The sequence below is a fragment of the Anomalospiza imberbis genome, chromosome 24 (genome assembly GCF_031753505.1).
Source record: "Anomalospiza imberbis isolate Cuckoo-Finch-1a 21T00152 chromosome 24, ASM3175350v1, whole genome shotgun sequence".
NCBI lineage: Eukaryota > Metazoa > Chordata > Aves > Passeriformes > Viduidae > Anomalospiza > Anomalospiza imberbis.
In genome coordinates, this window is record NC_089704.1 from 1,637,973 (window position 1) to 1,663,106 (window position 25,134).

Sequence of the window (25,134 nt, forward strand, 5' to 3'; positions counted from 1 at the left end):
ATTCATCCCTGGGGGTTTGCTCAGCCCTCACTGCAGAGCAGCTGAAGGTCTGCAGAGCCCGTGACCTCTGCAGCTCAGGTACACGTTCCTGGCATCCAGCAAGCTCCCATGGGACCCGCCACAGCACCATCAGTGGCTTGGTCTGTTTGATCTTTAAATGCTCTGCACGGTACTTAAAGCAGAGCTGGGAGATGTTCCTTGTTTGCCAGAGCTGGATGCCCAATTCCAGCTACACTTTTCCCTGAGGAGATGGTTAGCATGGCATCCCTGGCATTCCACAGCAGTGGGATGAGGTGGGGCATGAGAGGCCTGATGTGGCTCAGGCCAGATGTGTTGAACAGGGAGTGTTTTTATCTGGCTGAAGCTGCCACAGAGGGGGTGAGTCCAGCTGTTTGCAGGCCCATGGTGCTGGGAGGAGGGGAGGGAAGCAAGCCACTGACAGATCTGGGACATGGGATTAGTCTCTTTCTAATTTATTTATTTCATTTATTATTTCTGGTGGTGTCTTACACCTGGGAAGGTTTGGCTGGTACCCAGATCAAAGCTCCCAACTCCCAGCCCAGCCCTTCTTGCCTCATCCATCTCGGTGCCACCACAAGGCAAGAGCAAAGCACTGAATTTCCATGTCCCTGTGGGGTTCCCTGGTGTGAGCTGCCCTCGATTCCTCTGCAGCAGCAGAGCCAGGGATCCAAGTGGGAATGTCTCCTGGTGGAGGCTGGAAAGAGCATCACTCAACACAATGCACAGCCTGTTCCTGCCAAGGAAGGAGGGATGCAAGAACTTCCAATTGGTGACCTGCAAATGAGAGTATTCACAGAATCCAGCAATGGTTTGAGTTGGAAGGAACCTTAAAAAGTTCATTTCATTCCATCCCCTTCTGCCATGGGCAGGGACACCTTCCACCACCCCATGTTACTCCAAGCCCTGTCCAACCTGGCCTTGGACACTTCCAGGGATCCAGGGGCAGCCACAGCTTCCCTGGGCAACCTGTGCCAGGGCCTCACCACCATGGCCTGGAAAGGGTGCTGGAAAGGGACAGATCTGTCATAGCTGTCCTTTGTTTCCAACAGCCACAGCGCAGACGTGAGCTGTAGGCAACACCCCACATCCTCCTCTGGTCCCACGTTAGCCCTTCTCCATCAGAGTTAGCCATTCTCTAAGGTCTTGGGAACATCTGCATCCCTCCAAACTCAGTCTGTGCTGATGTCAGGTGTTCAGCACTTGGGAACAAGGATCCATGCCCAAGGAAGGTGTCTTGGTTTGGAAAGACAGGTGTCTGCTAAGGAAGGCAGGAGCCTCCCCTGAAATGGAAAAATGTAAACCCCTTCCCTTCAAATTGTTATAAATTAAGGGAGGCTCTCAGGCAAAGATATGGGAGCAGGAATAACAGTTCTTTATTAGGGAAGAAAATAAAAAGATAAAATAAACAATGCAGTGAACCAAAACAACACTGACAGAGTCAGAATACAACCTGACACCCTGTTGGACAGGGTGTTGGTAGCAGTCCAACTGGAATTGTGGCTGCAGCCCTCCTGGGGTATCAGGTGTGGTTCTGTTGGAGCAGTGATCCTGTAGAAAAGGGTGCAGTCTTCCTGCAGTGGAAGAGGCAGCTGTTCCTCTGGGAAACCCAGTGCAGGAAAAGCTGTGCTGGTGTTCCAGAAACTCAAGATTATATCCAGGTAGGAATGCTTGGCTCCTCCCTCTGGGCGGAGCATCTCCCAATGGGATGTTATAGTTATCAGTCACACAGTGACACTCAATGGTTCATTATCAGCAGATGTCTCCCCTGAGAGAGGATTGGTTATGGAAGAGATAAAGAAAACTGCTCACTTAACAGAAGACAACTGCTACACAGAGGGTAATAGAATAAATATTGCTTCTCAGTCTGGTACAGAAGGGTGGTTGGGTCAAGAAATCTTCTCATCATTCCTGCAGAGTGTGGTAGGAGTTTTCCCAGCCCTGGTGGGTCCATCCCAACATGTCCATGGAGAGCAGCACAAGGCAACAGCCTAAAATCCTGGCGAACCTCCACCCTTCCTAGTGACCAGGTGAAAAATCTTTATCCTTTCCCTCAGTTTGATCCTCCTCCTGTGCAAGCAGCCAGGGACAGAGAAACCACAGGGACAGATCCTTCCCTGTGAGGGTGGTGAGGCCCTGGCACAGGGTGCCCAGAGCAGCTGTGGCTGCCCCTGGATCCCTGGGGGTGTCCAAGGCCAGGGGTTGGAGCTTGAAGCACCCTGGGATAGTGGAAGGTGTCCCTGCCCATGGCGGGGCGGAGAATGAGATGGTCTTTAAGGTCCATTGCAACCCAAACCAATTCTGAGATTCTACAAATGAAAAGGCATCCTTCTTCCTTGAAATGGCAGTCACACTTCAAATCCTAGGCACAGTGCCAGGGAGATTTTTCCCAGCCTGGCCTAAAGTCTTGTCTCTTCTCACCCTTTCCTGTTCCCAGTTTCCTCAGTGACACATTCCAGCAGCCAGATCCAGGTTTTCTCCAGCCCTGGGCTGCAGCTGGGAAAAACAGCAATAGCCATGGCTTTGGGGCTTTGGGGCAGGGAATGGTTTAAGGGGGAGCACATGACAAAGCTGTGCCCTTTAAGGGAAAGAGGAGACAAAAGGAAAAATCAGCCTTTCACCTTAAAAACAAATAAATAAAATTAGTCCTTCCAGACCCAACGGTACAATCCCTCCACTCTTCAAAGTGCAGCCTGGAAATGACAAAGCACCCCTGGGATGTCTCCAACCCCTGCTGGAGTGCCTAGCATTGGTGAGCGCAGGCCTTCCCTGACATCCAAGTCTGGAATATCTGGATCACACCAGGAACCTGCACATCCCAGCTGGGCCAGGCAGGGAAAAGCCATGGGAGAGGGGAGGGCAAAGCCTCTGGCGCTGAGCACGTGCATCAGCACCAGGGCCACAATGGTGAAAATGAGCTCCTGAGCTGGAAACTCACATCTCATTCTGCCTTCTTGTCCCTGAGCACCAGACAGGAGCCTGGGACTGAGGCTAGAGATGCAGCAAGGCTCAAAATACAAACCTCCCCTCGCTCTCCTCAGCCTGCAGGGCATTGGGAAGGGCTGTGCCCATCCCTGGGATCACCACCCACTGTCTGCCCTGGATGTAGGCTGAGACAGGGAGGTCTCCTGCTGCTGCTCAGTGGGAGATGATGCCTGCCTTGCTCTGGTATCCTTCCAGCTCCTTACAGATGGGTTGGTGTGCCAGGCTCCCTGCCAGGCCCATCCCAAGGGAAATGCAGGATTCAGCTGTGCTCAGGCTCCCAGGCCTGTAAGGTGCTGTTAGGATAGTAAATACCACGGCTAATTAACAGAAGAGGTGTTGGCTAACGAGCTCAAGGCATGTGCAGCCTCAAAACAAATCCAGATAATCAAGCCCCAGGTCCCAGTGTCCCATGTCACCCCACTGTTCTCTGAATCACTGAGTTTCCATGGCACCTCCTGGGAGGAGACAGGCAGGAGTTCTCCCCCCCATCCTGCAAGAGAGGGGATCTAAGAGCAGCTCTCACTAGAAGGGGACCAGCTCAGGGTTTTGCTCCTGTTTTCCTTTTTTCCTTATTTTTTTATCAACAGTAATAATCCCCCTATTTTTTTTTCTCTCTCTCTTTTTTTTTTTTTTTTAACAATTTGAAACTATCTGACATATGGGAAAAATAATGAATTCGGTTTTTTGCCTGCGTTCTCTGATCTGTCAGTCTGCACCCAGGAGCTGCGTGCAGGGGGAGGAGGAGGCAGGGGTGCTGGCCTACATTGGGGAGATAATGATGTTCCTGCTGATCCCCCTCCCAGGAGAAGGTTCAGGCATGTCCTGCAGCTGAGGCGAGCCAGGGTATGGCACAGCCTTCTCCTTCAGCTTGTATTTCTCTTTGTGGGAGGGTGTTTTTTGGCTATAGCAGAGCGAGATAAGCTTGGAGCATCTCTGCAATCTCCTGGGCTCCTCCCTGATTCCCAGGGCTCCAGGACTGGATCCACTAGGTCCCTGCTGCCTCCAAAGAAGATTGACCCAGGGCTGTGCTCTTAAGTTTCAGCATCTCTAACCATGACCCAGTGTAGGATCAGTTGGGATGCTGCAGTCTCTGTGGAATCCCAGATTCATGTGGAGAGTTCCAGAACCATTTTGGCTGGAAAAGACCTCCCAGACCATCAAGTCCAACCTGTGACCAATCCAAGCCCAGAGCACTGAGTGCCACATCCAGTTGAATCCTTGAACACCTCCAGAGGTGGGGACTCCAACACCATCCTGGGCAGCCCCTGCCAAAGCCCGACCCCCCTTTCCATGGAGAAATTCCTCCTGATGTCCAACCTGACCCTCCCCTCATGCACTCGGAGGCTGATTCCTCTTGTCCTGTCTGTTGTTCCCTGGGAGCAGAGCCAGACCTTTGCCTGGCTCCCCTCTCCTGTCAGGGAGTTGTCCCCCCTGAGCCTCCTTTTCTCACAGAAGATCCCATGTGGGACACCCAAACCACAGCCCCCTGCAGTCCCTCCAGTGCAGCTGGGGGTTTTGCATGGGACTGGCACAGAGCTTGGTGCAGGGCAGCTGGGCAGAGCAGGAGGCCTGCACAAGAGCAGGGATGAAGGGATATTCCAGCTGGGAAAGCCTGGGATTCAAAACACCTGCTCTAGCTGTGCCTCAGTTTCCCCTGTGCCCAGAGAAGCTGTGGCTGCCCCTAGATCCCTGGAAGTGTTCAAGGCCAGGTTGGACAGGGCTTGGAGCACCCTGAGATAGTGGAAGGTGTCCCTGCCCATGGCAGGAGGTGAAACAAGATGAGCTTTAAGGTCCTTTCCAGCTCAAACTGTTCCATGATTCCATGATTTTATACTCAGCTGCCTGTGCTGGGGACCCTGTGTGTGATAGGGGCTCTTATCAGTAAAATTCATTGTATCAGTGGTAACAAGGCCAGGTGGGCAAGTAATTTTTCCTCCATTCCTCTCCCATCCTGCTGACACATTTGGAAAGCTTTACCCTGACTTCCCACCATGCTGACAGGCAGAATTGGAACCATTAATCATGGTTGTCCTGGATCACGGACCCACCTCTCTCAGCTGTGGACAACACTTTTCAGTTTACAGGCAGCCAGGGCAGACAGAGCAAAGCAAAACAGCTCCCTCCAAATCCCCCTGCCCTGAGTTAGGGCTTGGCAGTAGCTGTTGACATGATCCATTCAAAAACACTGCCTTGGTGGGGAGAATCGAACGAGGACATGGCAAATGCAATATATTCTTTGGCATTGTGCTGCCCTTTCAGCTAGGAGAGAAAATTTTAAGCTTTTTACTCTTTCCAGAGTGAACATTCCAAGTAAACAATCCATACCTGGCCAGCTACCTGCCTGCACAGCATCTGGATCTTTGTTAAAGTGTGGAAGGGGGCTGCCAAAACTTCTTTCTTCTTGCACAGAAGGCTTTTCAGTAGAATACAAATGCTCACTTATCCCATGTCAGATCTGCTTTTGTGCTCTCCAAAATGGATCCTGCCCAGAGCCAGCTCTCACAAAGGATTTCAGAACTTTGACATTTGGTTTAATTCCAATCCATTGTGAAAACTGAATGTTTAAAACACTCTCTAGCCAAGAATCTGGGAGCAAACCCCTCCTCAGCATGAAAAAGCAGAGTATTCCAGTGATATTCCTCAAAATGACCTGGAGAGGCTTAGATGGAGGAAAATCAGCCCCTCCAGGGCAGTGAGTGGGAAAGCTGTGCTTTGCTACAGTGAGATGAAACCATCTCTAGGAATAATTTCTGAATTTTAGGGATCTGCATTCTCCAGCAAGACACTGTTCCACTGGAGAAATCCATCCTGCTGACCTTAGAAATGTGGAACATGTGAAACTTTCATTGGCTGGATGAAAAAATACAAATCATTAGGAGAAAAAAGGGGGGGAATTTTAGGAAATATTAGTACTTTGTTTCTCATGAGCTCCTTAATGTGAGGAGGGTCCATGAATGAGGCTCAGCTTGGGAACAGGGACACAGGTGTGAGCTTGGGATGGAGAGGAGGCAGCATTCCAGGCAGCCCCGGGGCCCCTCCCTCTCACACACACACTGAAGTGCCACAAGACAAATAGGACCGAGAGAGAGATGCACTATTTAAACTTTCATCACTATTTTTCTCCCTGGCTCCCCTTGTTTCTTTTGATTTATTTTTTAGTGTGTTTTCCCCAGGCTGTGCTGTTTGCCTGCATCTCTTTCCTCTCCCTCTCCCGGCAGCAGCCAGCGCCGTTCCGGAGCACCAGGAGCTGCCCAGCATTTTTCAGGCTGTCCAGGCTCAGCTCCCGTGGGCAGGAGGGAGGAATGAGGAAGCAGAGCCTGGGAAAGATGTGGCCAGGACACAGCAGTGACAACAGGGAACCTGTAGACACGACATCCTCCTTTTCCCATCCATCCCTGACCGAGCAAGGACCAGGGGACAGCTCTGTATTGCATGGAGCAAGAATCCCATCCCACTGCCACCCATCCCAGGCTGGGTGACCCTGCCAGGGCTTGGCATGGCATAGATGCAGGAAGGCATCCCACAAAGCACCAGCCTTCCATGCCATGCCAGTCTCAGCAGGGCCAGAGGCTGGCAGCACACAGAGGGGGCTGCATGCTCGGAAGCAATGCCAGAGCTCATCCCAGAGCCAGTGCAGCCTCTGTAAATTGACTGTGGACAACACGGGCTGGGGTGTTTTCAGCCTGCCTTGTGTGGGGAAGGTGCAGACAGCTCCAGGGATTGTTTTACAGAATCACAGAAGTGTGGAATGGTTTCGCTTGGAAGGGACCTTAAAGCTCATCCAGTGCCACCCCCTGCCATGGGCTGGGACATCTTCCCCTAGACCAGGCTGCTCCAAGCCCCATCCAGCCTGGCCTTGGGCACTGCCAGGGATCCAGGGGCAGCCACAGCTGCTCTGGGCACCCTCAGCCAGGGCCTGCCCACCCTCCCAGGGAACAATTCCTTCCCAAGATCCCATCCATCCCTGCCCTCTGGCAGTGGAAGCCATTCCCTGTGTCCCGTCCCTCCATCCCTTGTCCCCAGTCCATCTCCAGCTCTCCTGGAGCCCCTTTAGGCCCTGGCAGGGGCTCTGAGCTCTCCCTGGAGCCTTCTCTCCAGGTGAGCACCCCCAGCTCTCCCAGCCTGGCTCCAGAGCAGAGGGGCTCCAGCCCTGGAGCAGCTCCATGGTCTCACTCCAGCAGCTCCATGAGCTACCTGTGCTGAGGACTCCAGAGCTGGATTCAGCTCTGTGGATGGGCTCTCACAAGGGCAGAGCAGAAGGGCAGACTCCCCTCCCTCATCCTGCTGCCCACACTGCTGGGGATGAGCCCAGCATGAGAAGAAAAGGATAAGACGAGTGGAGCCTCCTCCTGCTGAGCAGCTGCAGACAGGAATGGTCTCCAGGTTCCACATGTAGGATGCCAAGGAAGATCTGCTCAGTCACACTTGAAGGGGGAATTTTCCACACTGGAGTGGAAGGACTCCGAGCCCTGTGCTGACCCCATTTAAACTCTGACCACTCACTCTGTGTTGTTTGTTTTTCCTCACCTGCCAAAGCAAAAGGATTGAAATCCTAATTGCATCAGGAAGGGGGGAGGTAGAAGAGATGCTCATCAAGACAGTGGAGGGGAGGATGCAATTGGCAACCAGGGCTAGGCTTCCTCCAGATCTTAGGTCACTGAGCCCCACAGTCCTTCCCCAAGTTCCCACTTGGTGATGCCCTGAGAAGCTCAGCCCATGACAACGCTCAGACAGCAAAATCCCTGCCTTTCAAGTGTTGGACAAAACCTAAGAGTCTGTTTATATCCTTCCTAGCTCTGAAGAACTGCTTGAAATCTGAATCCTAAATGTGTAAAGGCCTGATAAATGGAAAGCTAAACACTTCTGGAGCTGTAAGCTGCTCTGCAGTGGTTTAGGCTCTCACAATTTGCAGCCTTCAGGGTTGATAATACAGCAAGACCCTGAGCAGTCTGCTGGAAAACTCTGCCAGGAACACAATCCCTGTAAGGGGATTCTCTTATCCCGAGTAGCAAGCTTCATCCTAAAAGCAGTTTTGTGTTCTAGCCCCTTTTCCTCCCCATGGAAAGCTTTCCTAGACACTTGATGAAACAGAGAACCTTCTTTCTCCCCCAGCATCCAAATTTTCCTGCTTTTTCCTTTGTCTTCTCCCAACCTACTTCTGGTTCTTTCACTGTAACTCATCCTAGTGAAGCCTCCCAGCCTTCACTTTGTCAATTAAACAACCCAACCTCTGCCGATTTCACCAGGTAGGGGAGCTGCTCTTTTCCTTTGATCAGCTCCAGGGAGTTCTGCATCCATCAGTGTGGCCAAAACATCCCAGAATCTCAAAAGCATCGTGCAGAGCAACACCAACAAAGCAACAGCTTTGTTGCAACAGCTTGAACAACAGCTCCAAAATGCCCCCAAGGCTGGTGGGGAAAGCAGATACTGTCTGGGAAGAGGAGGCAGCTCCCTGCAGTTCTCAAGCAGAGAAGAGGATGCTCTGATCCCAAATGATGCCACAGCCAATTAACTCTTCATTCTGCTGAATAGCATTAGCAAGAGCTTACTGCCAAAGTCACACCCCCAAAGTCTTGATACATTGACCACCTTTTGGGCCAGGACAGCATAATAGATACACAGAATATTTGGGGTTGGAAGGCCGTCTAGTCCAACCCTCCTGCCACAGGCAGAGACACCTTCCACTACATCAGAGGATCACAGTCTTCCAGAGGCTGAAGGCTGACTCCTGCATCTTTCACAAGTGCCTTGCCAGCCAGCAAATCTGCACTCCAAATGCCCCAGCGTGGAGCAGAGATGGGATTTGCAAACCTCTTTGCAGGGTTTGTATTCCTAAACCTCCCCAAGGACAAGCGGCTTGTGAGGGTCAGGGCAGTGCCAGATCGGGTCAGGCACAACAACTGCTCTGTGATGCCTCATAAGCCTGGCTTGTCTACAAATGCTGAACATGCTTCCCTGACAAGCTGCAATGCCATGTCGGAATGCACAAACACTCGGCACAGCAGAGCAAAGCTCCCACATCCACCCCTGCTGCACGAGGGGCTCGGCTGAGCCAGCTGAATCTCTCTGGGGATTCCCTTCCTGCAGAGACAAAATACAGCAGCAAAGGTACCTGAGCTCAGCTTGGCTTTTTCATCCCCACGGGGCCTCGTGTTCTCACCGAGTGCTCGCTGGGAGGCAGCTGTCCCCGCTGGGGAGGCTGGGGATGCTCTTGATTCATCACAGAATCACAGAATAGGTTTGGAAGGGACTGTAAAGCCCATCCAGTGCCACCCCCTGCCAAGGGCAGGGACACCTTCCACTGTTCCAGGTTGCTCCCTGCCTCATCCAGCCTGGCCTTGGACACTTCCAGGGATCCAGGGGCAGCCACAGCTGCTCTGGGCACCCTCAGCCAGGGCCTGCCCACCCTCACAGGGAACAATTCCTGATTCCCAATATCCCATCCATCCCTCCCTGTGGCAGTGGAAGCCATTCCCTGTGTCCTGTCACTTCAGGCCCTTGTCCCCAGTCCCTCTCCAGCTCTCCTGGAGCCCGTTTAGGCCCTGGAAGTGGCTCTCAGGTCTCCCCAGAGCCTTCTCCTCTCCAGGCTGAACACGCCCAAATGATTTACACTTGTTGTCTCAGCTTTGGGGCCAGGAAGAACCTTCCAGTGGTTCATGGCACATTGTGATCACCAGGAGCATCCTCTGGTCGCTGCTATTTGTTTAACTCCCACGTGAGCTGGGCCCAGAGCCCCTGGGGAAGGGGAGCCATGAAGATGAGCAATGCATCAGCAAGGCTTATCCAAGGGGTCTCATTCCACAGGGGACTCTTGTGCTGAGTCTAACACCAGCTGAACACTCCTTGCAGATATTTGGCTCAGGGCAGCCCTCAGGGGCTGCTCAGTGTCTGCCTCTCCAGCCCAGCAGATGGGTGGCCCTTGCCCACCAGCAGGTGTTGGGGTTGAATTACTTAGCACTGAAGAAGACGTTGGCCCCAAGAAGAGGAGGCTTGTTACACAAACCCAACAGCAGTAAAGTACCAGGCACAACAAGACAGAAAAACAGCCTTAATTAGGGGAAATGTACTGCTGGCTGCAGGGCTTTTTACTTCCTGCACTTCCAGGACCTGGCTGCTGGAGGATCCTGTTATCTCAGCAACTATTGCTAATGACTGAGGCTCTGTTTGCTTGCCACATCCTTGTCCAGCTGCTGTGGATTTAAAGACATCCACATCATTCCTAAAGGCAGCGTTAGCCTGGGGTCTCAGCCCAACACTGAAGAATTCTGTGGGGGTCACTAATTAGCCAAGTTGTGCAGCGTGGGACAGTGTGCAGGAAAGCCTCTAACAAGTAATTTAAAAAGCTGATGAATGCACCAAGAGCACCATCATTTAATTGTGTTTCTGTATGATGATGTGCTGAAAGTGCACTTTTCCAAAGGGCAGGGAGCAGAGACCCCAAGCTGTCCCCTCTCATCCAGGCAGGCCAGAGCTATGCAGAGTAGATTGAAGCCTGTCCAAGACTGGTTTAAAAATATTCAGCAATTCCTGTATTTTGAGAGAAAATGAGGGATTTGGCAGGGAGAAGTTTGTCAGCATTTCTTTGGAAAGTTTTGTCTGCAGTGAAGAGAGGAACAAGTGTCCAGCTGAGGTCTTGAGGGCAATGTGAGGAACAGAAGACCTTCAGCTGGGGTGATTCACCTCCACCCCAGAAAGTCTCACTCTCATGTCCATTTGGGGATAATTTATGGGGACTCTTACCCCATAAAAAGCTGCATGTCACAGACTCATGGAATCATCCAGGTTGGAAAAGCCCTGTAAGCCCCTTGAGTCCAGCCATCCCCCCAGCACTGCCACCATGTTCACCACCAGCCACGTCCCCAAGTGCCACATCCAGGGATGGGCGCTCCACCACTGCCTTGGGCAGCCTGTTCCCACCTGACCACCCTTTCAGTGAAGGATTTTTCCCTAATATCCCAACTACACCTCCCTGGTGCACCTTGAGGCCACTTCCATCCAGCTTTCTGCTCCTATGGGCTTGAGCTGTCCTGGATCCTTTCTCCATCATTTCAATCTTCTTGGGCATGTGCGGGTTAACTTCATTTGCTTTGCTGTCAGGAATAACCCCCCCTGCAACCCCAAACAACTCTTCCTATTTATATCCCTGGTTTAATCAGGAAGGCTAGCGCTTCCATAGCTACGTGATTAAAAATTAGGAGACCAGATTCTGTAGTGGTGCCTCATAATAACAACCAATCCTGGGAGCACAGTGGATGAATAATGGATCACGGCTTCTTGCTTTCCCTCCTTTCTTCTTCTCTCCTTTTCATCTTTTCATTCTTCTCCTCCTCCTCCTCCTCCTCCTCTGCCTCCTCTCCCAGGCTGGAGGTGGGGTGGGAAAGGAATACATCCATCCTTCATATTGCAGAATTTAGAGAGACATCACTGATTTCTCTTCATCAAACCCTCCACCCCAAGCAAATTTCCTGTTAGGGAGCCTGGAGACATCAATAATTCACAGCCACCTGGAGGAATGGGTGATGAAAACCATTTACTTGGGAAGAGATAGCCAGAACCCATCCTTTCCTCACTGCCATAGGCAGCTCCTCAAGGCTGGCTGCTGATCCCATAGGGAGAAACAGGAGCATAGGGAGAAAAGAGGATTTCTGGCACAGGCCAGACAAGTGATGCCATGTTTGTTTGCATTATGTTCTCCCCTGTCCCATAATATCCCCTAGTGGACACACTAGATTGCTTTGCAGGGGAGATGCTGCTGTAGGAATACCAGGAAAGAAAGTCAGGAATGTCAAACATCCCACCATAAAAGTTCCTTCATTAAATGCCAAGATGGTCTTCAGAGAAAGATTTGTGGATTGGTTTTCTCCCCACTCTACAATATGAATTTTCAATATTTTTTACAAGAAGAGGTCAAATTCAATTAATGGATTCAGTGAGGGGGAAAAAAGCTATTGAAAAATGCCAGATTTGGTTTTAAACAGCATAAACTCATCCAATGAAATAAAATAAATAAATCTTAAAAATTAAAATTCATACTTCCTTTATAGTTAAATAACATCAGAATGGAGCAGAATTGTTCCCATTTTCACATCTCAGTGACAGGCATTCCAACTAACCCAAACCACAGATTTTCACTTTCTTGTTCCACTCTTTTAGCCTGAGAAAAAAAAAAAAAAAAAAAGGTACATTTTGGATCCGTGTAGAAAAGCTTTTTTCCCCCGGTCCTTGGGTTCCACCCACTGAGCTGAAAAATCCCATTACTCCCAGCCTGGCAGCGCAGCAGGGTGTGCCCGCAGCACATCTGCAAATCCCGGCCTGGGGCAGGCAGCACCTCGGGATTGCCAGGGACCAGAATCCCTTCCCAGTTCCCACCCCAGCCCGGCGCTGGAGATTTTAAATCCTCCCCAGCCAACCACAACGCAGAGGCAGCTCAGGAGCAAAGCCAGGCTTGGGGATTTCAGAGGGGGCTTAGGCCAGCTTTGGTTCTAAGGGAGAGTAGCACTGCCTTGGGGCAAAACCAGCTCCACTTTGGCAGAAAACTGTCGGATTTCACCCAGCTGCATCCCCTCTGAAGGATGATGAGGGTCAGAGGGTTTTGCCACCCACTCCTGAGCAGGGTGTGAAGGAGCAATTTCCCATTTCTTGAGCATGCCTTTCATGTGTCTCACATTCCAGCTGGCCTCCCAGCCCCACGGGCCCATCCATGGATGGATGGGCAACACATCTGTCTGTAGCAAGAACAGAATTTGGCTTCCCAAAGGGCATGGTTGGGAAAAGCTCAGTGCCTTTGGGCAGTGCTTTGGGCTGGAAGGGGGCTGCCAGCAGCTTTCAGCAACAAGGAGATTCCCTGCCTTTTCCCTGGAATGATGTGAGGCATCCATGGGATTGGGGATGCTGTTAAAGAGCCAGGGAGAGGGAGGGCTGAGCTCAGGTCTCTCAGAGCAGAAAAGTGCATTTGTCTTACTTAGTCAGGATCTTTTTATCTCTTGATGAAACACCCACCAATGGCCAAACTTTTCATGGCTCACCTGTGGAACAGGCTGGAGTCCTCATCCCTGGGGGGATTTAAAAGCCATGTGGATGTGGCATTTGGGGACACAGTTTAGTGGTGGGCTTGGCAGTGATGGGGGAAAGTTGGACTTGTTCTTAAAGGTCTTTTCCAACCTAGATAATGCTCTGATTCCATGAGGAGCTGGACAAAGCTCCATCTCCAGCACAGATCCTGGATGGAGCAGACCCAGCAGGGTAGCAGAGATAAAAGCTCCTCCTTGCAGGATTAAAGAACAATCTCTCCAGCTGGATTTCCCATCTCTTACCATTCTGGGCTGCCAGGTTCAAGAGCTGGTCCCAGAAGAGAAAACCAGGTGCCTCTCCTGTGCTTCCCTCTTTCCACCTGTCCCTGTCTCTGCCTTCATTTCCAGCAGAGATGCCCAGGGCTGTGAGATACCAGCAGAGCCTGGGGCTGCCGCCTCCCATGGGCTCTCAGGTGCCTTCAAAGGAAGACTGAGGTGTTAAATGTCTCTGTTCCCCCCTGGCTAGATCTGCATTCCCAGAGGGAGGTGCTGAAAAGCCTCCCTGTGGCAGGAGGTGACCTCAACCTGCTTGTGGGAGTGACAGGGACATCAAAGAGAGCAGGGAGCGCCCCCATTCCTCCGTGCTCCCTCTGGGACACAGGGCTGCCAAGGGAGCCCTCCTCAAAGGCAGGCACCTGGAGGTCACACTCCTGATGCCCAGAGGTTATTCCACCCTGAGTCCCACAGGTCCAGATCCAACTGCTCTTCTACCCCAAAACAGCCTCACCTCCCTCCCACTTCCCAGTCAGAGCAGGGGTCACACCCAATCCTCTGCAGTCCCTGTATCCTGTGTCCAGCACCAGTTGGAGCTCCCCAGGGAGGAAGAGAGGAGCAGGGATATTTATTTCAAGCAGGGATATTGCTTTCAATACTCACAACCCTCCCAGAGTTTGCAGCTCAGGGACATCCAGGGCTTTGAGGATTTAGTAGCCCTCGGTGGATTTACCTGATCCCTCATATTCCTGCAAAGCTTGCAGCCACCCGGCCCAAGTCCCCTCAGAAATTGCTGCTGCTGGAGTTCAAATCTGGGGCACAAGAGCAGCAAAAGGCAGGTGGCTCTAACCTGGGGACAGGGGTGGCACTGCCATGGCCATCCCAAACCATCTGCAGAGTCCGACGGGTCACAGGCCAGCCCTGGCAGCTCAGCCCCCACAGATAACTCCAGGAAGGTGGGGTTCATGCTTCTAATGACCTTGTCTCCTCTGTGGTGTTTCATTGCAGTTCCTCCAGATGACCCTGTCATTTTGGGGGGGCCCATCATCAGCCTGAGAGCAGGAGACCCCCTGAACCTGACCTGCCATGCAGACAACGCCAAGCCAGCAGCCTCCATCATCTGGATGAGGAGGGGAGAAGTCATCAATGGAGCCACCTATTCCAAGGTGAGGCAGGATGGGGCTGGGACAAGACCTGTGCTTGTGAAAGGGTACCAGGCCTGACACTTGACACAACCCCAAACATCTGGGGCAGCACCCTCAGCTCTGCAGAGCTCAGACTCTCACCCTGCATCCCTTCCCAGTGGGGAGGCTGGGAGGAAAACAGCAGGATGCAAGTGAGAAGCCACAAACTGTCACCAAAATGGGCTCTGCTCTGAATTTGGCTCTTTGTACCTTCTCTCAGATTGTAATCACCTGGTGTGGCCACTTCTCCCCTGTTAATCCCACCTGGGTGTGGTGGTAATGTTGTGTACAGCAGCACTGACCCAGCCCTGGTTCTGATTCTGCAGCATAACCTCTGGATCAAAGGGGTGGTTGCAGTGACATGTGTCCCCTCCTCCAACTGCAGTTTTCCATGAAAAATTGTCAGGGTTCTTGGCATTTTTCAATTTAGACAGAAAGTCTTTATTGGGTCATGAAGGAAATAATCAAAGAGCAATCAGCAGCACACTGGGAATGGGACCCCGAATATTCTCCTGTTTATGGGCTCCTGATGGCTGGTGAGCGTGAAAGATTCAGTAACACTTGACAGTTTTAATGACATTTTCTAAACAGCAAAATTTGAAATCCTAAAATGGGTCAGTTTGCAGCCAAAACTTCAAAGTGGGCAGTCAGAGCCATTCCTCGAGCTCCCAAAGATCTTTAATAAACATTTCATCCTCGGCTGCCACTGTGAAGCCTCTATCCAGCCTCATTCCAGCAATATCCTGATTTGCTGGGGAGAGCAGAGGAGGCAGAACACCCTCCCTGCCTCCTCCCTCTCCTCCTCCTCCTCCTTGTTGTTGTGAGCTGCTTCCCTGCAGCCAGGGGTGAGCAGGGGGAACCTGCCCCATCTCCCTGCCTGCTGTGCGAGAGGCAGCACTAATTAGAGCCAGGGAGAACTGACCTCTCTCTCTCTCTCTCAAATGGAGTGGAATTAATTAAAATCCAGACCGTCAACATGCAGTTGTTCACAGTTTATCCCCCTCGCCCCCAGCCTTCCCTTCCAGGGCTGTCAGGCCCTGAGGTGACAAATTTTGAGCCCTCTCCCTTTCAGACCCACAAGCAGTGGGGAGCAGAGAAGGGGGAACGCCCATCTTTTAAATATTTCCAACAAAACACCCTTCCAAAGCAGAGTTTTCCAGGCTGCAGATCCATCTCCCACAGCACAGAGATCTCCATGGCATTTTAAGCAGTTGGCAGGGATGGGCTGGGAGGGGACCCCTGTTCTGCATGGAGGAAGCATCCTTCCCTCCTTCTGGAGTCAGGAAAACTTCTGTTTCTGAGACTGAACTGCATTTTCTCCTGACTTCCTGAAGGTTTCCATGAGGCTCTTCCACATTAAAAAAGAAAATCAGCCTTTAGAAAAACTAACGGACAATTTTAGACATTTTTTGAGTGGGAAGTTTAGGGTTTTAGAAACGTTTCCCTTTTGAAGCTCCCTTTAAAATACTTCCTCAATTTGCCTCTTTCTGTTTTTTCAAGAGAAGTGAAACCAAACCCAGCTTTCCTTTGATCCAGATATTCCAGCCAACCAAAAAGAAGTCCTGTTTGGGTTACTGACTGCCTGAAACCATTCACACTGAGTGATAATTTCTTTGTTGCTCTGAATTTCAAGTCCACCAACTGATCCATTTGCAGCCCCCTGAAATCCCAGCCAGACAGCACAGAACAGCCACAGCTGACTGAAATCCCCCTCATCCCTATTGAAGGGGACAGGGAATGTTACAAGATCCTGCAGGATTTGGAGGTTAACCTCAAATAGGGGAAATTTTGCACAGACTTAGGGTTCACCTCAACCTCAGCACCAAAAGTGAGGCATTCCCCAAGGGAAGAGCACACGGGGTAACAATAAACCAAGGACAGGGCACATCCTGCATTTGAGTCCAGAGGTGGGAACGGAGCTGGGGAAGGGGCTGGAGGACTAGGAGTGTCTGAGGGAGCTGTGGGGGCTCAGCCTGGAGAAAAAGAGGCTCGGGGGAACCTTCTGGCTCTCCACAACTCCTGACAGGAGGGGGAGCCAGGCGAGGAGCTGGGCTCAGCTCCCAGGGAACAAGGACAGGAGGAGAGGAAATGGCCTCAAATTGTGCCAGGGGATGTTTAGATTGGATATTGAGAATATTTCTTTACTGAAAAGGTATTCAGCCATTGGAACGGGCCCTCAGCTTGGTGGTGGATTCCCCATCCCTGGAAGTGTTCCAAAAACCTGTGGATGTGGTGGAGAGGGATGTGGTTTAGTGGGTCAGTGCTGTCAGTGCTGGGTAAATGGATGGACTCAGTCTCAGAGGGCTTTTCCAACCTTCATGACTCTGGGATTCTGGGCTGATTGTGGTGACAGTTTCTCAGCACCATTCCTTGTCTCATGTGCTTGAGAGGCACAAACCTGTGTGCATGAAGGCTGTGCCACGATGACCCAGGGAAAGCATTAGTCTTGGAATCAAAGAATCATTTAGGTTGGAAAAGCCCTCCAAAATCAAGTCCAACCATTCCCCCAGCTCTGCCAAGGCCACCACTAAACCACGTTCCCTAGTGCCACATGCACACCTCTTGTTGACATCTGTTTATCTCTCAGTAAAGCCCTGTCTTATACTGTGAGGAACAAACTTGAAGGATACTGACTTAGAAGGAAAAACTGCCTGGCAGGGTTCAAAATCCACAGTGGATAAACCAGAGAGAGGTCAGAGGTTGGAGAATGATTAAAAGACTGAAAACCACTCAACATCTCGAGAGCTCCGAGGGCTCAGCTTATCAAAGTCAGGGTTACGGGGTGACGTGACCTCCTGTAAGAACTTGCAAGAGGATTAGGGGATGGCAAGGAAACGCTCCCAGGCTCCTGTGCTCCCCAAAGAGGCACAGCAGGGCACCACAGCTGAAGTCAGACAAATCCAAGGAAGAAGCATGGTGCCAAGGCTGAGCAGGCAGAGCTGGTAACTACAGGTGTCTGCTAAGGAAGGCAGGAGTCTCCCCTGAAATGGAAAATGCAAACCCTCTCCCTCTGAATTATTATAATTTTGAAATTAAGGGGCTCTCAGGCAAAGATATGGGAATAGGAATAACAGTTCTTTTTTAGGGAAGAAAATAAAAAATAAAATAAAAATGGAGTAATACAAACCAACACTGCCAGAGTCAGAGCAGGCCCTGGCAGCCTGTGGGTCAGGGGGGTGGCAGCAGTCCCATCCCATGGTGGCTCAGCCCTCCTGCAGTGCCAGCTGTGGCTCTGCTGGAGCAGGGATCCTGCACAAGGGTGGAGTTTTCCTCTGAAGCTCCAGGGCTGCTGGAGATGGGCCTGGGCTTCCTCTGGGAATGCAGTGGGGAAGAAAGCTGCTCCTCTGGGAATGCAGTGGGCAAAGGCTGCTGTGGTGTTCCCAAAGTCAGATTGTATCCAGGTAGGAATGCTTGGCTCCTCCCCCTGGGCGGAGCATCTCCCCATGGGATGATGGAATTTTCTCTGCCATGCAGGGACACTCACTGGCCATGAACAGAAGATAATTAATGATTAATGGCCATGAACAGAAGAGATCTCCTGGAGGGAGGACTAGCTGTGGGAGAGATAAAGAAAACAGCCTAATGAACAGCAGAGAACTGCCCCAGCTCTGACAGATGGTGAATAGAACACACAGCCCCATTTCCAACCTAAGACACCACCTGAGTTGAGATCTCTGGTCCCCATCAGTGAACACCTGAGAGGTGATGATTTACCATAGGCTGGGCCAGACCACAGCAGCCAAGGATCCATGTCCAGGGTCTGTCTGTGCTGGCAGCTGGCATCACCTCATTGCTATGGGAGTGCCAGGCAGCTTTGTGTGCTCACCTGGCAGAAGATGACAGCAGGGTCACAAAGCCATTTGCCTCTGGCTCCCTATTTGCTGGGGTGGTGGGTGAGGTGTCTCACTGGAGCTTTCCTCCCTGGCCTAGGCACAGCACGGCTGCAGGGAAGCAGATGGGACTTAAGAGCCCAGCTCCCAGGGAATTGCAGTGAAATTTGTCTTTGTTATTCCCCCTAAGGCTTTTGGCAGATTCCAGCCAGAGGAATTGTTAGTGCAGGAAGCTGCTTGGCTGAGAAGCTCTTATTGAGCCTGGGGCTGGGGAAAAGACCCCTTTCAAGCAGGAAAGTCCTTTCTGGAGGATTATGCCCTTTTCTGACCCAGAGATGGGGCAACTGAGAGGCATTTTAAAAACTTTTATTCCATTTTCAGTCTCATGTGAAGGGTGAAACAATACAGATGTTATAATTCATGCCATTAAAATCAGAAACTGACTATTTCGTAATTACAATACACTATAAGCATTTCTTGGCCTATCAGCTTTAGCCACACCATGCTGTAAATGCCTTAAAGCCAAAAATCTAAAATTACCTCTCATAGGTCCTATTACAATGCATCTTTCATAGTTCTGTTTCTCCAAAGTATCCAGTCTTATTTGCAAGGCCAACTTTTGAAACTTGTTTCTGGTTCCATTTCTCTCTCAACAGTGTCTGTCCTTTTCCATGGCATTTCTAAGTCAGCACTCCTTGTCTCAAGGTTTGCATACAGATGCACACTGTGTGAGCCTTCTGTCAGGCTTTGAGAGTTTTCTACAAATCCATTTCCACTTTCCTCATCCCTGTTTCCCCCTGGCAGACACTCCTCCGTGACGGCAAGAGGGAGAGCATCATGAGCACCCTGTTCATCGCCCCCTCCGACATTGAGAACGGGGAGAGCATTGTGTGCCGTGCCACCAACAAAGCCATTCCCAGCGGGAAGGAGACTTCTGTCACCATCGACATCCAGCGTGAGTACACAGCTGGCTGAGCCACCTCTAGCTGCTGCGACACCCCGGACTTCCTGCCCTCTCCATCACTGCCCCCAGCGCTCTGACTCCAGGCAGGAGCAGCACGCTGCGACTGGGGGTTTCTCTTTACTGGGATTTACTGGTGTATCAAAAGTGAAGTCACAGCCGGGAGATTTCATGACCCCTGAGCTCCCTGAGGAACACCCACTCTACAGAGATATCCTGCTTCCCGTGTGTCCGTGGATCTGAGCAAAGCAGCATCAGCTGCCGTGCTCTGGGTGGCCCAACCGTGCCCTGGTCCAGGTCCTCAGGGGTCTTTGGAGCAGGGATGGATCCCAAAGGGTTTTGGGTGAGCAATCAATATCTCTGGGCATGGCCAGTAGCAGAGATAAGTCCCGTTAGGATTTCTGGTGCAGAATGCCGTGTTTCCAGACTTACAGGCAGTTCAGCAATACATTTTTTGTAAGACACCTCATCAGGACATTGTCCCTCGCATGACAAAAAACCAGCACCAGTCACCACCTCAGGGGACAGGGCTGTGGTCAGAGCTGTACCATTCACCCTTTACTGTAAAGCCACAGAGCAAAATCTGCCATCTTCCAAAATTCACATTTCAGAGGCCTCTTCCCTCCTCCTCCACAGTAACCATTGCTCTTGGGCTCCTCCTAACCCCTTCCAGCCACGCTCCATCCACACACCCAGTTCCTGCAGCTGTATTTACCCATGATTTGCAAAAGCAGGATGTTCAATATTAGCATGCCAGCTGCTTTCCAGAGACCAATTAAAACTGGCAAACTCAACTGAACAAACTCAAGCGCAGCAGAAAATTCACCATTTAAGACTTCCAGCTTTTGCTGCCGGAAGATTACCAGGCTCTTGGGTTGCTGGCTGCATGTCCTGACAGAACTGGGCAGATAAAATGAGATAATAGCTTGGGTTATTTCACAGCCAGCAAACACCTACAATAGCTGGAGACACACTCACACAAACAACGTGGAGCAGAGACATCATTACACCGGGGCAGTACAGTGTGGGCTGGAGACGTGAGCTGAATCCCCGAGCCACATGGAATCTGCTTGGGAAAGAGAAAAACCCGATAAAGAACACCAATTTTCACTCTGAGCTATTAAATACTCCATGCTGTGAATATAATAACAGTCATATTCTACCCAGCTATTAAAAGTATGTTGTTCTTAATGGTGGCTAATGAGGATATCAATTTTCCAAAGCTGGATGGGTGATGAGATAGAAAAATAATAAGATGGATTAACCAAGCTGAGGTGGGTTGGATTTTGATCTGGATGCAAAAGCCTGCTCTAGCTGCATCTAGTAACAGAATCACAGAATCATTAAGGTTGGAAAAGACCTCTAAGATCATCAAGTGCAACTATTAACCCAGGTTTTGCTCATGAGGTTTCACTCCCAGCCTTGTAGACAACCAGCTGCATTCACTTTGCAAAGAGCTAAAGGTGTTTTTCCTGAGCAAAAAATATCTGGACCACTCATTTTTCCCTAGGAAATTATTCTGAGAAGTCCTGCTCATGGGTCTTCTTTCAATATCTAGCAGAGAAGCAGCACCTCAGGGAGAGAAAGAAGTGGTTTCTGCAAGAATAAGGAAAAGCAGGCAGCAGCTGTTGGCTGGGGAGCTCTTCCCAGCCTGGCATGAGCTGCAGCATCCCCCTGGACCCTGCACTCTCCTCCTCCAGCAGTGGAGGTGAATTCACACCATAGCAAACATCACCCAGCTGCGTGGTTTGAGAGATGGCCTTGCAAAAGAATCCCAGGGAACCAAAAATAATCCTTCCCAGGAAGCAGCAGCCTGGTAAATCACTCCTACTGCTTTCTTCCATTTTCTTCTGCAACTCAAAAGAACATCAGCAATGCTCACAGGCAGCAGAGGAACACAAGGATGGAGGTTATCCCCAGGAAGGGTGTGTGCATGGTGGGAGAGATTAGCCTCTTTCAGCTGATGGAAAATTGAAGTTGGGGTTACATCAGTATCACGCCTGACCATGATAGCAGCAATGAAAGAGCTGAGTCATAAAACCTTCCCCTCCCAAATATATAAAAAAAGGGGGGGTTAGCAGAAAGAGCTGGAAAAAAACCCAGTGCAGGGTCTGTAATGGAAACACTAAGCGGCTCCAGCTGGAACATCTGTTCAATGTGATTTCCATTCCACCAGCCACATCAAAGTCAGCCTCCTGTGAGTTATGCGTCGAACATCACAAGTGGGATTAAAATCATGTTTAATAGTTTGATATGCCATAAACTATTTATACTGCAGGAGCCCAGTGGCTCCATGGAAATGCACACCCAGCGTGCTGGGATGGGGAGGAGCGGGGTTATTGCTTATCCAAAGCCATTGCTCCAAGCCCCTACACATATGTGCAGTTGCTCATTTTTACACCTTTTTTTGTCACAGCAAGAAGGGATTTGGCTGCATCTGTATGTTTTTGCAGGAGGTGGGAGGAGGAGAAGGAAAGTGGAGGGTGATGAGGGGTACATCACTGTGCTGAAGAGTCTCCTGCTGCGTTTATCCTTGGAGCTTGGCAGTGTTTGATTCCCTTTTGTGCTTCCCGCTGGGGAGTGGAAAGCCCAGGGCTGAAGTGGCACCTTAGCTTTAGTGAAGAGGTTTGGAAGGGCTTGTCCACAGGGGAGAGGAGCACGGAGAGGGATGTGCACCTGGCAGGGCAAGCGCCAGCACAGTGCCTGCAGCCCGTGGGGCTCAGCCCGCGGCCATTCCTGAGGTGCTGAGTGGGAACAGTGGGAGCTGAGGGGTTTGCCAAGGCGCCTCCTGGGCTGCAGGGCTGCTGAGGAGCGATGCTGGCCCCGGTGCCCATCCTGGTGCCAGTCCCTGTGCAACGTGGCACCTGCACCAGCACTCACACCCTCTCCTCCCGCCGCCTGTGGGCTAGCTCTATCTCATTCCATCATTCAAATTCATTACAAGAAGCCAGGCAGGAATTATAATTGTAACCGAGTGGAATTACATCCTGATGAGTTACAATTTGTGTCTTTTTTCCCTTTAAAATGCCCCGAAACACAGTGGCACACACAGCCCATGCTATCCACAGCACCCACAATACTCGAAAGCCCAATCCCATTTCTTAAAGGCGAGATCAAAGACTTTAATTCATTTCCTTTGCTTTTTTTTCTTTTTAATTTTATTTTTCCTTTTTTTATTTTGAGTACAGGAGGGAGCCGGGCTCATTTTAATACAAAGAGGTTCCTCTCTGTAAATCGTAGGCACAGCTCCTAACCCATCAAACAATGGGGAAGCTACTAAAGAGAAGTGTGATTCATACTTAACAAAGGAAGGTGATTAGCTGTTGTTGTCTAACAATAGGGAAGTGTCAGGATGCCTGGGAATGAATTAGGAGCCCGCTATACATCTCTGGGCTGCTGTGTCAGGGAAGCTCATTTATATTCCCAACTGCGCCCATCTTTATTGTCATTTGAATTGCACATTTTAAAATGAAATTAGGGTAAATTGAAAATACCTATAATTTCCCCGTCATAATTTCCCATCAGGAAGGCAGGTGGCTTTGCACACAACAAAGCCAGGCTCCGGCTGGGTAAATACCACGGGGCGGAGAAGAAGGAGGCTCTGGAGCGCTGCCGGGACTCCGCCTTTCCTTCCTTTCCTTCTCCCCTCCCGCCCAGCCAAGGTCACTGCCGAGGCCACCTCCGACCCTCCACTGCTGCCCCCAAGCTGCTGCCCTTGCTCCTCGCAGGGATAACCCGGATAACCAGGATAACCCGGGCTTGCTTTGGAGGCAGTTCCCACACCAGTATGCCCAGTTGGAGCCCACACCCTCCAGCAGAGGCACTGAGCAGTCACTCCAGCAGGACCCTGAGCTGGGTGTGCTGGGGGGAGAGGCCAGCAGGGAAACTTCCATCCCTGGTAAACCAAGGACACTGCTTGGGCTTGGCTGGAGCCGTGGCTCCACAGCATCCCCACAGGAACTTGAGCTCTGGGGGTGTCCAGCCCCGCAGCGCTGACCCCACACCCAGCCCAGGGCTCTGCCATGCCCCAGCACACCTGAGGCCAAGGGAAGTGGCCTGGACCAGGAGGTACCACCCAGATTCTCTGCCCCCCTGCCCTGTCACCTGCAGCCTTTCCCCGTTTTTCAGCTGGGAAGGACATTGCTGGAACACCTGGAAGAGGAGAGAGGCAGCAGGGAAAGGTGAACACGTAACATGTCCTGTTTTAGAATGTGTTTTTGCATATGCAGCAGACTCCCACCTCAATGGCAGGAGAGCCCCTCAGCTGGGTCAATGAGCCCCAACACCCTCTGCCGTGGGACAGCTGGTTCTTCAGGCACCAAAAATCCCTCCACAAGGCCATTTATTTCTGCTTTTTGCCTTCGAATAAAGTCCCATGCTTAAAACCTAAAGCTGAAGGCCTCAGTCATCACAAAAAATTAAAACAACTCTGGATATTCTTCATCTGAACATTTCACCCATTTCCCGCTTGCTTTTATCGGTTCTTTCCTAAATTTTATTTGATGCTAAAGCATTTAGATGCTTCTCATGTGAAAAGAAGGAGAGAAACTGAGGAGCAGCTGGAAGACAGGAGCAGCCTGTGACACCAGTAAGGCCTTGGCAGAGATGATTAGGCTGATGAAAGAGCAGAAATGCCACTTTAAAGTTAGAGGATAGACAAAAAATCATTGTTATACAGTGAGATATTAAACTGGAGTGTCTCAAAGCAGGCGAGTTTATGTCCTTAAATGAGAATCAGAGCCAGCAGTCACATTTTCCAAGTGAAATGTTACATCAAATGGTGTCTGTGGCTCCTCTTCCTGTCTTATTTGCTGAAGCCCTTCAAGAGAAGAGCAGCATTCGTGGCATCAGCCTGTCTGACAAACCTTATATGGCTTTAAACTGAAAAATGACTTCCCATTGCCAGAGGACAGGGTTAGATGAGATCTCTTGAAGAAATTTTCCCCTGTAAGGGTGATGAGATCCTGGCACAGGTTGTCCAGAGAAGCTGGAAGTGTTCAAGGCCAGGTTGGGCGGGACTTGAAGCAGCTTGGTCTAGTGGAAGGTGTCCCTGCCCATGGTAGGGGGTGGAACTGGATGATCTTTAAGGTCCCTTCCAAGCCAAGCCATTCTGGGATTCTGTGATATCACAGCACCAAGGAGTCTCAGTGCTTCTGCCAGGCTTTCTTGCAGCCAAGTTTTGCTTTGTAGCCTGAGAAGCTGGCAGGCAGCAGGCAGGGATGCTGCAGCTCTCCTGGGTTGCTCATGGGCCTGTCTCTCTTTGCAGACCCACCCCTGGTGAACCTGTCCGTGGAGCCGCAGCCGGTGCTGGAGGACAACACTGTGAAGTTCCACTGCTCCGCCAAGGCCAACCCTGCTGTCACCCAGTACAGGTAAGGTGGCACTCCTGGCACTCCTGGCACCTCAGTCCAGCCTTCTGCTGAGAGCATCTCACCTTCCCCTTACAACGCTTCCCCTCCAGGTGACCCAAAAGAGCTCAGCACCTCTGGCTGTGGTTTCTGGTGGCCCTTCCAACTCCTCCCGTGTTTCTCACCACTTGGTGCTCACTGTGGCTCATCCCCACAGCCTCTGCTGCCCCCGTATGTGATGGCTGGAGCCATCCCCACTCCCTGCTGTGCCAGGGTCCTTGTCCCCACTCTGGTGGCTCCCTGGTGCTGCCCTGGCTTTGATGATGCTGTTGCACATTGAGAGGCTCCTCTTCTGCCGCTCACTGGTGTCTACCACATTCTACAGCTTCTCAGTCAGGGATTCATCGGCACCTGGAGCGGATTAAGGGGCCTGGCACTGAGCTGGCAGAGCCATCTGTTTGGGGGCATTACGAGCAATGCACGCCGAGTGAAAAGTCTGTTATGGGAGAATTCCTCTCCTTTTTT

The 25,134-nt window shown here is 51.1% G+C and overlaps 1 protein-coding gene across 3 annotated transcripts in view; it reads left to right on the forward strand.

Annotated features, from left to right (window-relative positions):
- KIRREL3 (kirre like nephrin family adhesion molecule 3) overlaps window positions 1-25,134 on the forward strand; it is a 377,774-nt gene that overhangs the window by 304,360 nt on the left and 48,280 nt on the right. For all 3 annotated transcript variants that reach the window (XM_068172246.1, XM_068172247.1, XM_068172248.1), the window contains 3 exons: window positions 14,295-14,452; window positions 19,105-19,255; window positions 24,528-24,633. In XM_068172246.1, the coding sequence (XP_068028347.1) occupies window positions 14,295-14,452; window positions 19,105-19,255; window positions 24,528-24,633 (415 nt within the window). The remainder of the gene's footprint in view (window positions 1-14,294; window positions 14,453-19,104; window positions 19,256-24,527; window positions 24,634-25,134) is intronic.